This window comes from Crotalus tigris, unplaced genomic scaffold (genome assembly GCF_016545835.1).
Source record: "Crotalus tigris isolate CLP2741 ecotype Arizona unplaced genomic scaffold, ASM1654583v1 scf7180000024419.1143555, whole genome shotgun sequence".
Classification (NCBI taxonomy): Eukaryota; Metazoa; Chordata; class Lepidosauria; order Squamata; family Viperidae; genus Crotalus; species Crotalus tigris.
In genome coordinates this window covers 1,083,840-1,097,216 of record NW_024100585.1, presented here as the reverse complement: position 1 = coordinate 1,097,216, position 13,377 = coordinate 1,083,840, and the positions used below count along the sequence as shown (strand labels likewise).

The following is a 13,377-nucleotide window of genomic DNA, read 5'->3' as shown; positions in this document are numbered from 1 at the left end:
ACTGTCTTAGTAGATCAGAAAATATCTCAATTACAAACATACCATCTACACTCCATTGTTTAGGCAAGTTGAATGGCAGACATGGATGAAGGAATTGCCATCACACTAGCACCATAGCTGATGTGGCATATGGTGCATTGTCATGTCCCACAACCTCTCCATTGTGCTTCAACAGTTGTAAATAATGTACTCTTTATGACAACAATGTATTAATTTCCATTTTAATTTTGCTATGGATTAAATTATTTGTAATCAGTCAAATCAGGGGTCTGAACACAGTGAACAAAAGAAAAAGAACAAATCAGGTTAAAAGAAGAGCTGACATTAAAACCTCAGAGAAAAAGCCCCCAAGAACGAAAACAATCCAGCCACAGGATAAAACTGTTCAACATCATCTCCCTACAGAAGGAACTACTCACAGACCAGTCTATGTTTCTATCAACATTTGGGATGAATTCTTCATGAAGGGACCCACACCCTACTTTTACTAATAATATTATACTGAAACCTTTCTTCTTACAGAAAATGTTTAGTGGCCTAAAATGGCAAGTTGTTTTTCTTTAATTTCCTATTATTTACTTTCATGTTTAAGTTGTAAAAAAGAAAGGCTTAATGTCCATTGCATTGGTGAAAGTTTTCCAGATTGTGAAGTTACTTTTATTCATGTTATTCTCTAATCATCTGTGAAAATGATTTTTGTCAATACAAAGAAAGTTAAAAGTATATGCCTTTTTAACAAAACAAAGCAAAACAAAACAAAGAAGCTAATATAGCAATTGTCAAATTGGCCATGCGATATTGCCATAATGTCTAGTCATGTCAAATCATTGTTTCTGAATTTAAAAGGGAAATCAATCAATCTTTATTATGGTCACAAGCCAGCAAATAAAAGCATTAAGACAATAATAACAGTAAAAAGTAAAAGTAAAAGACAGAATAATATATTGTGATTGGTGGTGGATTAACAGTGGGCAGTTAAAATTTGCCTAATTTTACATACAGCATAGCAGAATTCAGAGAAACTACTTCATACTGATCTGATAATAGTATGTTAAATAAAAATCAGTGTTTCTCAGATATCTTATTAGATAAAGTGTTATAAATTGAGTCCCTGAGTCTTATAGAAGATGCAGTACCGCCGGAGTTACACTTTCAATGGCTCTTGCGCACAGGGGCCCAATCTCAGCTCATATGATAGTTTTTTGTTTTAGCCCCCCAAAACTGCTGTGGGAAGTGCGTTGCAGCACACTAAGGTTAATGCTGTTTGGATTTAGGAGACAGTTATTTGATATAAATATCTTGCTGCTTTAAAAGGGGGAGTTTAAAAGGGAAATATTGTTGACTGAAAGTTCATATATCAATTCAGCACATTTACTGGATGATTTTGTTTGCAAATATGACTTCTACATCCAGTTATAACTTCTCATGTTTGACCTTTATTTCTTAGATAATTATAGCTAATGACCAGGTGCTAGCAGAAGGTGTGTCTACAAAGCTTTCTGTTTTTTCCACAGAAGAACTGATATTTTTTATTGTGAGTAAAGGCAATTAAGTTCTAAACTTTTCAAGCTTACATGCCATTTGACAGAACATGTGCTGTACTATGCAGAGCAATGCCCGTGTTCCACAAGCCTTTCTCTCCAAGAATGAATTAGGCCTACACAACTGCATAGAAGAGATACATCCAGAACTATTGTCTGATAAACAAGCCACAAACTTGAATAAACACAGTGGGATTGTTCCTCTCTTCCATTCTCTTTAGTTTGGTTTTGTTGGGCACTCAGTGAAGCCACTGGGAAACTTCAAAGGATTGGTTTCTTTACCCCATGAGAGTGTGGTGTCCCTTGCAGATAAGAAACTCAGACGTAAATGCATTGTAGACTTATATTTCTCATCATTAACACATACATTTTTCTAGCCGTTTCCTACAATCATTTTGGAAAATGCAAGCTAAGTTTAATTAACAGTTGGAACTTAACCGGCAGATGACCTTGAAAGGGAATTAGACAATTTTCCTATCTATCAGTGGACAATATAGCTAAATTCAGAGCTGCTGCTGAGGGACAAAGAGTAGGCAAATAAGTGCAACTGAATCTTATAGGGGTTACTTTCAATCAATATGCATATAGTATGCATATTATAAATAAATGAAGTTTTAGTCTAATCTAATGTGGTTCGTAGTCTGTTTTTAAGATTGGAGCCTTAAATCTGAATTCTTTTGCCAAATGAAAAGCAGGACAGTTCAATTATGTGGTTCAAATTCTATTTTTGCACTAGCCTTGTTTTCTAAACAATTGCAAAATTTTTGCAGGACACAGCCTGATTGCAAGCATGTTTAATGCTTTCTGAAGTTCCTTATGTTAGCTGATATTATGCAATCACCCAGTTCAGGTGATTGATTATTCTTATACTTACAGAAAATCATCATATGATTTCAGTGCAATTTTTTTCCAAAAGCATTTGCATTCATTTTTTTAAAAAGCACTTACCTCTAGACGCAACCTGGTAAGCACCGTTTCTTATCGTAAGAGAATTTACAAAGCCATTTTTTTTTTGCTGCAGTGAAATACTATTCACGTGGCATTTTGTTGTTGTTGCTGCTTGCTGACACATATTTGTTTGACAAAATACGTACTATTGCAAATAAATTGAAATATTTGTCAGATAAGCTGAAGTGGAGCTTACCTGTATTGGACTACAGTTAAATTTTGTTCCCCACAGTGCCGTGCACATCGAATATATCTCATCCAGCTTGACTTACTGGGTTCCCCACCATCAATAAAGTGCTGTAGTGTCCCATCTTGATCATATATCTGTAAATAGGTCAGAAGTCAAGTCATTAGAATGAATCATCCACAGTCATATTTGCTGTTGCTACGTGCCACTCTTGGAAATTTATTGCAGTGAGATTTCACAGCTTATATAATGCTCTCAGAAATCAGAGGAAACAAATGACAAAATATTTTTCATGGTAGCAGTCTATCATGCTTTTCTTATCAGGTTAGTCTTTCCTATATTTAGCATGCTTTTCATGTATCAAAGATGCAGCCATAGTTCCCAAAGAATATTTAACCTATTTTGACAGAGTAAACTTAAATAATGAACTGTCATATAAACACACAAGCATACACATATGGAATCTGAATGGGAAAGGCTGAACAAGGGTCAGTACTTGCTGAACATTTTGTTGTTGCTGCCGCTTTACTAAAAATATTTCCCGTATTTCCCAAGGCAAGTTACAGAATGTTAAAGAATAAGGCGGACAACAAGGAGAAGCCATCCTGGGGGAAATGTATGACATTCCTTCACACCATCCAACTGAAGAAATTATATTAATAACTGAAACACTGAGGATTGAAACTTAAACAGGACACTTTGAAAAAAAATGACAGCCTTACACTGAGTTGGAGAACATTCTTAAGCATTAATTCCTGAAGATGAATTTAGCAAAATTATTTACAACTTCAATGATAGAAAGAAGCCTTAGAGAAGTTAGATTGTTTCCTTTCACTTAGCATTATGCTGACTCTCAGACAAAAAAAAAAAAATATCCAGCCCTATTTCTAGATAAAACTTATTGAATAGTGGACAAATTCTGCACATATATTCTACATGGAGTTATTTTCCGAGAAGGTGGGAACCTGTTTAGAAAAAAAAAAATCTTTAAAAAAAATGTATGTTCTTCATGTTGATAGGAAAAGCATAATCAAAGATCTAGTTTTATTACTTAAACTTTAAAGATTGTTAAAGAATATTGTGAATGTTTAATACTTTCTTTTGGTGGCATTAGTTACATAGTTTTTTGGTTCCATGGAGAATTAGAAAGACAAGACCTAACTGAAAACAAAGCAAAGAGACTTTTTAGGGTCCATAGTTCCTGGTTCAAACTAACTGAAGTATACTTATGCTAAAGTAAGATAAAAATAAAACTTTATCTTTATTTTAAGTTATCTCACTTGTTTAGAATAAATTGTGGGTTGATATATTCAAATTACTGCAGAACTGCTAATTGTTACCATTGTTAACCCAGCACTCAAATGTATGTGAAAATACGTATCAGTATGTGAAAATATATTTAATAACAGTATTATGTTGATACGAAAAGAATTAACTGAAAATCAAAGCCTCTAGGAATTGAGGGGCAAAATGATTGAGTCATAGTTTAACTTTCAAAGCCCCTAAAGGTTATTTACAATTTAAAAGCTTTAAAACAATAATACAAATGTATTTTGTCAACATTTAAAGAATTCAGCTGTAGTAACTAACAATTATTACTTCAAGAATCCAAAGCAGCTCTCTCAAGTCTTGTCACCAAGAATTGTAAAAAAACAAATTATTTTTATTTTACTATAATATTTATGATCTATAAAATACTGTACACACAAAAAGATTGTCCACATACACAAAGTACTTGTCCAAGCTAATTTCAGTGGAAAATATTTAACTTATGTCAATACTATTTTAAAAGGATTCAGTAATGTCTCATACATAAGTTTACAGAAATGTATCATAAAGGAATAAAATAAAAATATTGAAATGTTATGGAATAAATGCAGATTCTAAAGTGTGTAACACCTGGGCAAAAAAGAACATTGGAACACATTTACAAATACATCATTAGTAAAGTACAGAGCAATTTAGGGCAGCAAAGAAATGTTATTATCTTATACCTAAAAAAAGAGAAAGAAAACAATAATGAAACTTCTATTTACCAGAATAAGTATAATAGACTTTACATGTAACATGTAAAAATTCCATTTACACCATTTTATACCATTGGTATACCAATATCATCATGCAATGCAAATTACAATAATGGTATAGTTTCACATTTAAACAAGGTTGATAAATAAATAAAAATTTCCTCACAAGTAGGCCATTAAATATTTCACTGTATTATTTTAGCCAGAAATAGGATACAATTGTACACACTATCTCTTGACCCTAGTTGAACATAAGAGGTTTTATTTCCTAAATACAAATGCATAGGATTGTGCTCTTAACAAAGTAATTAAACTTTTGTTTTAACAAAATAATGCCAGAGTGCAGTAATAATTTATAGAGAATTGTTCACTCTTTTTTTGCTGATGCCAGGAATTAATATGAATTAATATTAATTAATGGTGAATTAATTAATGAAACTTTCAGAGTATAAAAATCCTATTTATTTATGGTGTTCAGTTATAGCTCAAATAATTCCATAGAAAGTGTTGCATATTTGTGTGAATTGAAACAAGGCTAGGAATAAAATATTTGGGGTAATATATATGAATTTCTATATTAAATATATACGAGTGATCTGATCATAAAGGGCAATATTACATAACTGTGTCACTTAGCAACAACAGTTCCGGCAGTTCTGGTTGCTGTTGTTAAGCAAGGACTTCACATGATTATGATATCTGATTTTCAACTAGGTTCCCCATTAACTTTGCATTATATCATATCATCAGTTTTGCAACCAGATCCTCTTCCTAAAATATCTAATCATGGTTGAAGTCCATGGCAGTAGCTGACTTAGGAGAGTAGGTCAATATGTTCTAAATAAAGTTAACTAATTTTAGGGTGGAAGGATTGCAAGGCACCTACAGTCCATAACATTTTGACTCTAGTAAGCTAATCCCTTTGTTGCTACCCTCCCTTTACACAAAAGAGAGAAAAGTAAGCAAAAGTTCCAAGCTGTGCTGAAGACAAAAGGAAAGCAGATCCTCATCTCCTTCTCCCTGTGAATTTCATTCTTGCTAAAAATAAACACCAACCCTCCTCCCTCTCAAACAGCAAAGACTATTGGTAGCAGACAGTGGCACTCAGGAACCATTCCTCTTAAAGGACCCTACTCTGGTGAAGAGAAAGACCAGGGGAGACTTGATAGCAGTGTTCCAATATTTGAGGGAGTCTCACAGAGAGGAGGGGATCCACCTATTTTCTAAAGCACCTGAAGGAACAATGGATGGGAACTGATCTAGGAAAGATTCAACCTAGAAGTAAGGAGAATTTTTCTGACAGTGAGAACAATCAACCAATGGAACAGATTGCCTTCAGAAGTTGTTGGTGCTTCATCACTGGAAGCTTTCAAAAAGAGACTGGACTTCCATCTGTTAGAAATAATGTAGGATCTGCTGCTTCCGCAGGACTAGATAACCTGCTTGAGACTACATGACCTATAAGGTCGTTCCAACTCTGTTATTCTAAATAGGATGGTTAAAATTCAAAAGCTGACAAGTAGCAAGCAATTCCTCCAATGAAACAGAATAGCTTTATCATTGCAAAATGAAAATGCTTTGCAAGAATGGTGATCTGGGTTACTGATAAACTCCTCTCCCCTAGAAATTTCAACCAGTTGCTGAATTCAGCAAATGATCTCAGATCAATTAATATGAAGCTAATTTTGAACTAGCACAGAGTCTTTGTTTAAGAACCTTCACTTAGTCTTTCTAATTAAATTGCTGCACTGGTGAAGCATCTTTGGCTTACATGAGGTATAAAAATTCACAAAATTTAGTATACAGTGCTTTTTCTAAATTCTCAAACACACTCAGTATTAAGTATCAACTTCCTAACATCAAAGCAGCAACATTATCTCCATGGAATGGGGAACCAACTAAGAAAAGATAAAGCTGTGCCAGACTTAGGGCTGGTAAAAGCATTAGGGTATCCCACTGGACCTCCCTGCCGAAAACTCACACTGATTATAAAGTTCAACAAAGAATCCTGTATCTCATCCTATATATTCATTATAGCTGCAACTCAGAGATTTTATTGTGTGTACTAGCATCAGCTTTGGAGCTATATATGAAAATGTAGAAACACTTATATAAAGCCTTATTTCTAATTTAATTAGAATTGTAAATTTCACTACAGAATAATTTGCCACTATAAAGAAGCCCTCTCTCTGGGTCATCCACTTCATCTCCTTGTTTCACTTTGGGGATAAGTTTGCACAAAATACCATTTTATCTATAGCAGTGGCCCCCAACCTTTGGGGCAAGGTTTTTCCATGGACTGTAGGGGTATGGTTTTCCATGCGGCCTGCATCCTGCAGATGGGTCTTCAGTTGCTGGCATGCCATGGACCGGGGGTTGGGGACCCTTGTTCTATAGGGTACCCAATCTGACTTTCATTCTGATAATGACACATCTAGCACTTTGCTGCACCTACCAATCATTTGGATTTTTGCAGAAGAGATCTAGTAGATCTACTTCGCTGAAAGTGAAGATAATTTTGAAAGACTTAGTCTTACAAAAAGACCTATATGTAATAGTTATTATTTTAAGTTCTTTTGCAAAGATTCCAAAATGAAAACATTGTAAAAAAAAATTGTATATTTTTAACAGATGAACTGTCAAGTTTCTAGGATGATGTTTAAAGTCCAAGTAATAAAATATATGCTAAACTATGTCTGAAATTTCCCCCATAAAATAAATGAGCAATGGTTGTAAAAGCTGGAGTCATATTTTAATGCTGATAAAAGCCCATCATTCTGCCATTCTTCACATTCATTAGATGGGAGCTAGAAAATCAGCACGTTTCCTTGCACAACTAATCATTAAAGTTGCATTCAGCAGGCATTTTACAAAGGAGCAAAAAGCCTATGTTCGTGAAACCAGTGCCCTCCCCTTCAGTATGGATTTTGTTCAGTATTGTTCCACCCTGTTTTTGTAGAGATTAGAATGTTTACATCAGAACATGTTCCCTTCCCAAGAGCCCTCCTGGGCTACTCGACATTTTCCCTGTCCTACTTATCTCTAAGAGTAGCAGAGGCCACAGTACAAAGTGGACCATCAATCAATCTGGGGTCTTCTTCAGGCATCTCTTGTCAGCTGATCAGAGGAAAATGTTGGGGAATGAGTTATCCATTATCAGAGTTTGGTCTATGATCAGAATAAGCCATAGAACCTTCTTTATTTCTTACTTGGCAAAACTCTATATACTAGAAAAAAGGCATGACAGTTCATTCATTTTGCTCCACCCTGGAGCCAGATGATGTTTGACTGAACAGACCCACCCTCTTTGATCTGGCAGTCTATTGAGACTGCCCTACTGTGAAAAAAAAAATCCTTCTAAATTAAAGAGAAATATTTCTGCATCCAGCTGTTAAAATGTGGCATATTTGCCATTCTTCAGTGTCCTGGCAAAATGCCACAATTCATGCCTCTCTTTTTTCTCCTTTTCTCAGCAATCAGAGCCACAGATATGCTCAACATCACTATATAACATCAATACCAAAAGGGGAAATAAAAGCAATACTTTATATCTCTGTGAACTTTATTACAAATGTTTATACATATTTCTCTTATATGAATGTACATGTTTGGTTTTCTAAGAACTATCTAAATCAGAAATTGTTATTATATATTACATATGAAATATCAAGATTTGAAATATCTTTTACCTAAGAAAAATGAATTTTAGTTTACTTCTGATTACAGTAACCAAACCATGAAGTGAACCTTGTAGAGGTTTCGTTTACAAATGAAATGTGTTTGGATGTTTCATGTGCACTTGAGCCCACATCAAAAAAGTGGCTGGGGTACAGCAGGACCTAGTTCTGTTTAAATTAAGACAAACTTCTCATGAAAGCTTGAATAAACATTTAGATTTAAGTAATCAAGAAAATCTGTATCTTCTCATATTTATTAAGTGCAATTTTTGGAGTTATAAAAACTTCTGTCACAAATTGTGTATACTGTAAATTAAGTATAGGCTACATCATTGCAGTATTTCCCTGTCTACTGAGGTGAAATGAGACAGAATAGGTCCTAAATTCACTTTTACTTACTGCCCCTCCTCCTTTTCACTTTTTGGTTTATTCATATGAATAAAATTCACATTTAACTAGACACTGGCACGTTCATAGCCTCCGGAACCTCCAGCCTACTATTTATTTTACAGAATAAAGGATTTGTACTCAGCACACTAATAAAAAGCTAAACTTTTAAAAAGAAATCAAAACATATCTGAGTTCAAAAGGAAGCACTAATTTAATTCATTTATTCAAATTAAATTAACATTTTATCAATTTCAAAACCAAAGTTGATTCTTAACAGAACTAAAAAGAAAAGAACAGGAATCCTCCTCCTCCTCCTCATCATCATCATCATCAACAACAACAACATGCTGATGCTTTCACAGATGTAATTTCAATAGGATAATAATCATTGTAGTAGTCCTTGGTTAAACAACAGTCTTCAGCAACTGTTTAAAGTTGTGACCACTGAATGAGTAGTATTGAGGACCTCAAAGTTCTCGCCATCATAGCAACCCCCACAGTAACATGATTGTGATCTGGGCACTTGACAACTGGCTTATATTTATGACAATTGCAGCATGCCAAAATCACATGATCACCCTGCCAGTTTCTCACAAGCAATGGGGAAGCCAGCAAGGAAAATTCAAATCTCTTCCACTGGGTTTTTTTTTTCCAATGGATTACAAGATCCCAGGAATCTCATACTGTGTAGTGTTTTCATGCTGCAGCACTCAATCCCCTGCCTGCACATACTCACCACAGCAACCCCACCCCGCCTCACTCTGTATTACTCACCCACCTAGAGAAAAACTCTATTGGCTTCAAAAGGAAAACTGCTAAATACCTACAGTATTATGTTACAACAATCTTGTCATAACTATACTCTTTAAGCAATGACTTAGATACAGATAGAAAATGTTATTATTCAATCTAGAATTGGGGATTTTTTTTTTGTCAGGATTGCACATTGCTATAAAACCAGCTTTAATTATTTCCATGGCAATACATTCCAGTTCAATGTTGCTCTCCGCATAAGATGTAGCTGAGGTCTTCTTCAAGGCTGCAGCACAGACATTCTTTAATTTTAAGATTTATCTTCCATATTTGCAAGAAGACCAAAATATATTCTTTTTTAAAAAAAATACCTGAGTATATTTGTACTCATTTTGTGATCATAATTAAGAAGCTGCCTTTGATTCTTAAGTAATATTTAACAACTTTAAAAATGAAATGCTCCAGAGAATTTTCCTTCACTGTTTTTTTTTAAATAAGAAAGTGATTGTTGTTTTTTTACTAAAAAATGTTAGCCACAATGGCTTCTGAGGTTCTCCTCTGTACTACCAACAGCTTTGTTTTCTTGTTACAATGTGTCATTTTTTAACATTATGGTGTTTACCTAATTCTACTACATTCTGTTGCTTACCACCTAATAAGGACCGTAGGCAATCACACTTTCAATGAATTTGAGTAATTCTGGTAACGCTCGTAACTGTTTTTTTTTATAATGACCTCATTTTTTTTCAATATATTCAATCCAGCAAAAGTAAACTGAGTTTAAAGACATCTGTCAGGGCAAGAAGATACTGTGAAGACACCACAGCCCTAGGGAATCTCTGATTATTACAAGAGTCGCAGCCAGCTTAGATAAAATACTGCTGTGATATAGAACCCACTGTGACCATCATTTCTAGACTTATCATTTTAGACAGCTAAGATTTGTTTAATGACAGCCTAAGAGACTTAGGTGCTAGTAGAAAAACAGAGAGATCAAGGTGCCCTGGTTTTTCCCTATATGGGCTAAAGATTAGTTCTTTTCAAAACAATTGTCAAGTGGAGCACATTTGCTTCCTTTTCCTGAAAGGTTTATCATTGCTTAAATAAGACATCAATTGCATTAAGCAATCTTTAGTATTATATTTCTTTTGACTTTAATAATAATTTCTCCTTTTAATATTCAGTTTTCAAAGTCCTAAAAAGTATTGTACTATTAGCATACAGTTATATAGAAAAATTTCCTACACTGGGGAAAACAATGCAGAAGAATTATATAATTATAATTCTCAATAAGCAGGCAAAAAGAAAGGCATTTCTCAATGTACTGTATCTCTTTGGATAGCATGTGAATGGCATAAAAATGAGCATAATAATAGTCTGATGTTCTTCAAGAAAAGGCAGCAAGAGAGCAATTAAAGTTCTTTTAAGAATTATTACGTTTGCCCTAAAAGGAAGCTGTGGTGAATGTCACTGGAGAGCAAAACAAGCAAGGAATAGACTTTTAAAAAAAAAAAGAATTATAAAATGGTTAAGAAATTTATGAAAAAACACATATAGTATCCAATGTTTTTTACGTAGCCAATTGTTTAGCCAGAATAAATAAGTAGACTACAGTAAAGGTAGCTAGAAATATTTTAATCTCTTCCTAAAACAAATATTAGACATCGATAACATTGGTTCCTGTTTTTGTGGACAAGTTTTACAGACTACAGAATTAACTTTCAATTTAGTTTCTGCTGATAGCATGGAGTACAATGCGATTTCTACTAATGTGTAGCAACCCAAATCTTCTGATGAGTATTAAGAAGCTCTTCTGAATCAGGGTCAACAGGCAATGAAGCGACAGGAAAACAGATAACCAGTCAGAGTTGGCTTCCCTGCTTTTCCCAGCAGGAACATTTTAAATGGCATTTGTTTAGGGAATTCTACCACTGGCTGAATAAAATGCTGAATCCAAACTAGTTCGCCTAATTTTTATTTCATTCAGCTGCATATCTGTAGCATTTATTTTCTATCTCTCTGCCCATTTAAGGCAGCAAACTGTTAAAAAAGCATAAAGAGGTCAAGTATTAAAAATAAAGACAATTAAAATAACTCAAGCTGCAAAGGCCTGCCTAAAGAGATTGAACATTATTCACTTCCTGTTATTATAATAATTACATATTCTATATGTTTCTGTTCTTATTAACATAATTAGCGATGTGTTATTTCTGACTTTTATACTTTTAAACAAAATTCTAAGTATTAACAATAACTACATATCAGACAATCTGAAAAAAAATCACACCTGATTTTATTCATATTTACTCAGAAAAGTCACCAATGGGACCAAAGGGGCTTATTTCTGAATACTATAATTCTAAAATATAGTTAAAGTCAGCTTGATTGAACTGAATGGTATTTACTTCAGATGAATTTAAGATATTGCTGTAAATATGAGATCATAAAATTACTTGTTCAAGTTTTCTGAAACATATAAATAATACATTAATTCCTCTTGTGGCAAAATCATTGCACACTTCATAAACATTTACATATAATATAAATTAATATTTAAAATATTATTGAGTAGACTTCTCTGAAATGCATTATTTCTATCACAAATACCATAACATATATCCAAATGTACATTTAAAGATTTAACTAGGACCTACATACAAAAGCTATTAACTTGGTTTATCAGTATTTCAACTTTTTTTCAAAATCATATTCAGCTTCTGGATCTCAAACTATGAATATGCACAAGTAAAAGACAATAATAGTAACCTCTTCAAGTTACTATAATGTTACCAATGTTAACATATAAAGATGAGTGTTTCCAGGCTTCAGTAATCCCAATGGGTTACCTCTTGACTATGTGGGGAGAGTCAGTAGCTTTAGGAAAACAATGGCAATGCTTTCAGGAACATGACTAGTGAATAAGAAGTCTAATCACTGATGGTACAGCACTGAAAGAAGATATATTCCCTTTACAAGAATATTTACAATTAGAATGTAGAAGCACGAAAACTTGACATTCACAAAATAAGAAAGAAGTGTTGCAAAACTGGCATTTTTGGAATATGTGAACAGAAGAATATAGTGTTTGTCTATAATGCTACACACACACACACACATATACAGTATGTGTGTGTGTTTATATATAAACAGTATACATACACAAACACACTAAATTTACAACATTGTCAATTGAAAAATCAACTACAGAAAAATCAAAGGAAAATTTATAATTAAGCTAGGAATGCTCCATATTATAGTACTCTGAGAAGATATTTCATAAATGCCAATGAGGATAAGGAAAGATGGCAATACTATACCCAAACTCTTTACAGATGGAATTAAAGAATACAGAAATGTTTGGAGAAAGAGATTGTGTTCAGGAACTGACTCCTCTAGAAACTGAAATTCAACAGACAATAAATCAGCTGTCAAATTGGAAGCACCAGACACAGATTAAATATCCACTGAACTGTTTTAAGCTGCATCAGAAAAAGCAGTAAAAGTGATAACAGCTCTATGTCAACAAATTTGGAACAATATGTGGCAGAGAGACTGGAAAACATTGTTGAATTAACCACCCCAGAGTCAGGAGATGCAAGAAAAATGAACAACAATTGAATGATTTCACTATTTCTTCAAATATGTGTCTTGCATAAGATCTTCCAAGAAGCAAGGAGATTGAAGGAGGAATAACTAACAAATAGGCAGAAGTAGGCAAGGTTAAATGATTGATCTGAGGTGGATAATGGACAGAATAATAGAATATTAATTTGGGATTGCTTCATTGATTAAAGCAACATCGTTGATTGTGTAGATAATGCCAGAATGTGGAACATGGTAAGATAATAAAAAGA

General features: G+C 33.7%; 1 protein-coding gene across 3 annotated transcripts in view; it reads right to left on the bottom strand.

Annotated features, from left to right (window-relative positions):
• The window catches only part of PRDM6 (PR/SET domain 6), a 98,547-nt gene that overhangs the window by 31,238 nt on the left and 53,932 nt on the right, over positions 1-13,377 (bottom strand). For all 3 annotated transcript variants that reach the window (XM_039329860.1, XM_039329861.1, XM_039329862.1), the window contains exon 4: positions 2,686-2,813. In XM_039329860.1, the coding sequence (XP_039185794.1) occupies positions 2,686-2,813 (128 nt within the window). The remainder of the gene's footprint in view (positions 1-2,685; positions 2,814-13,377) is intronic.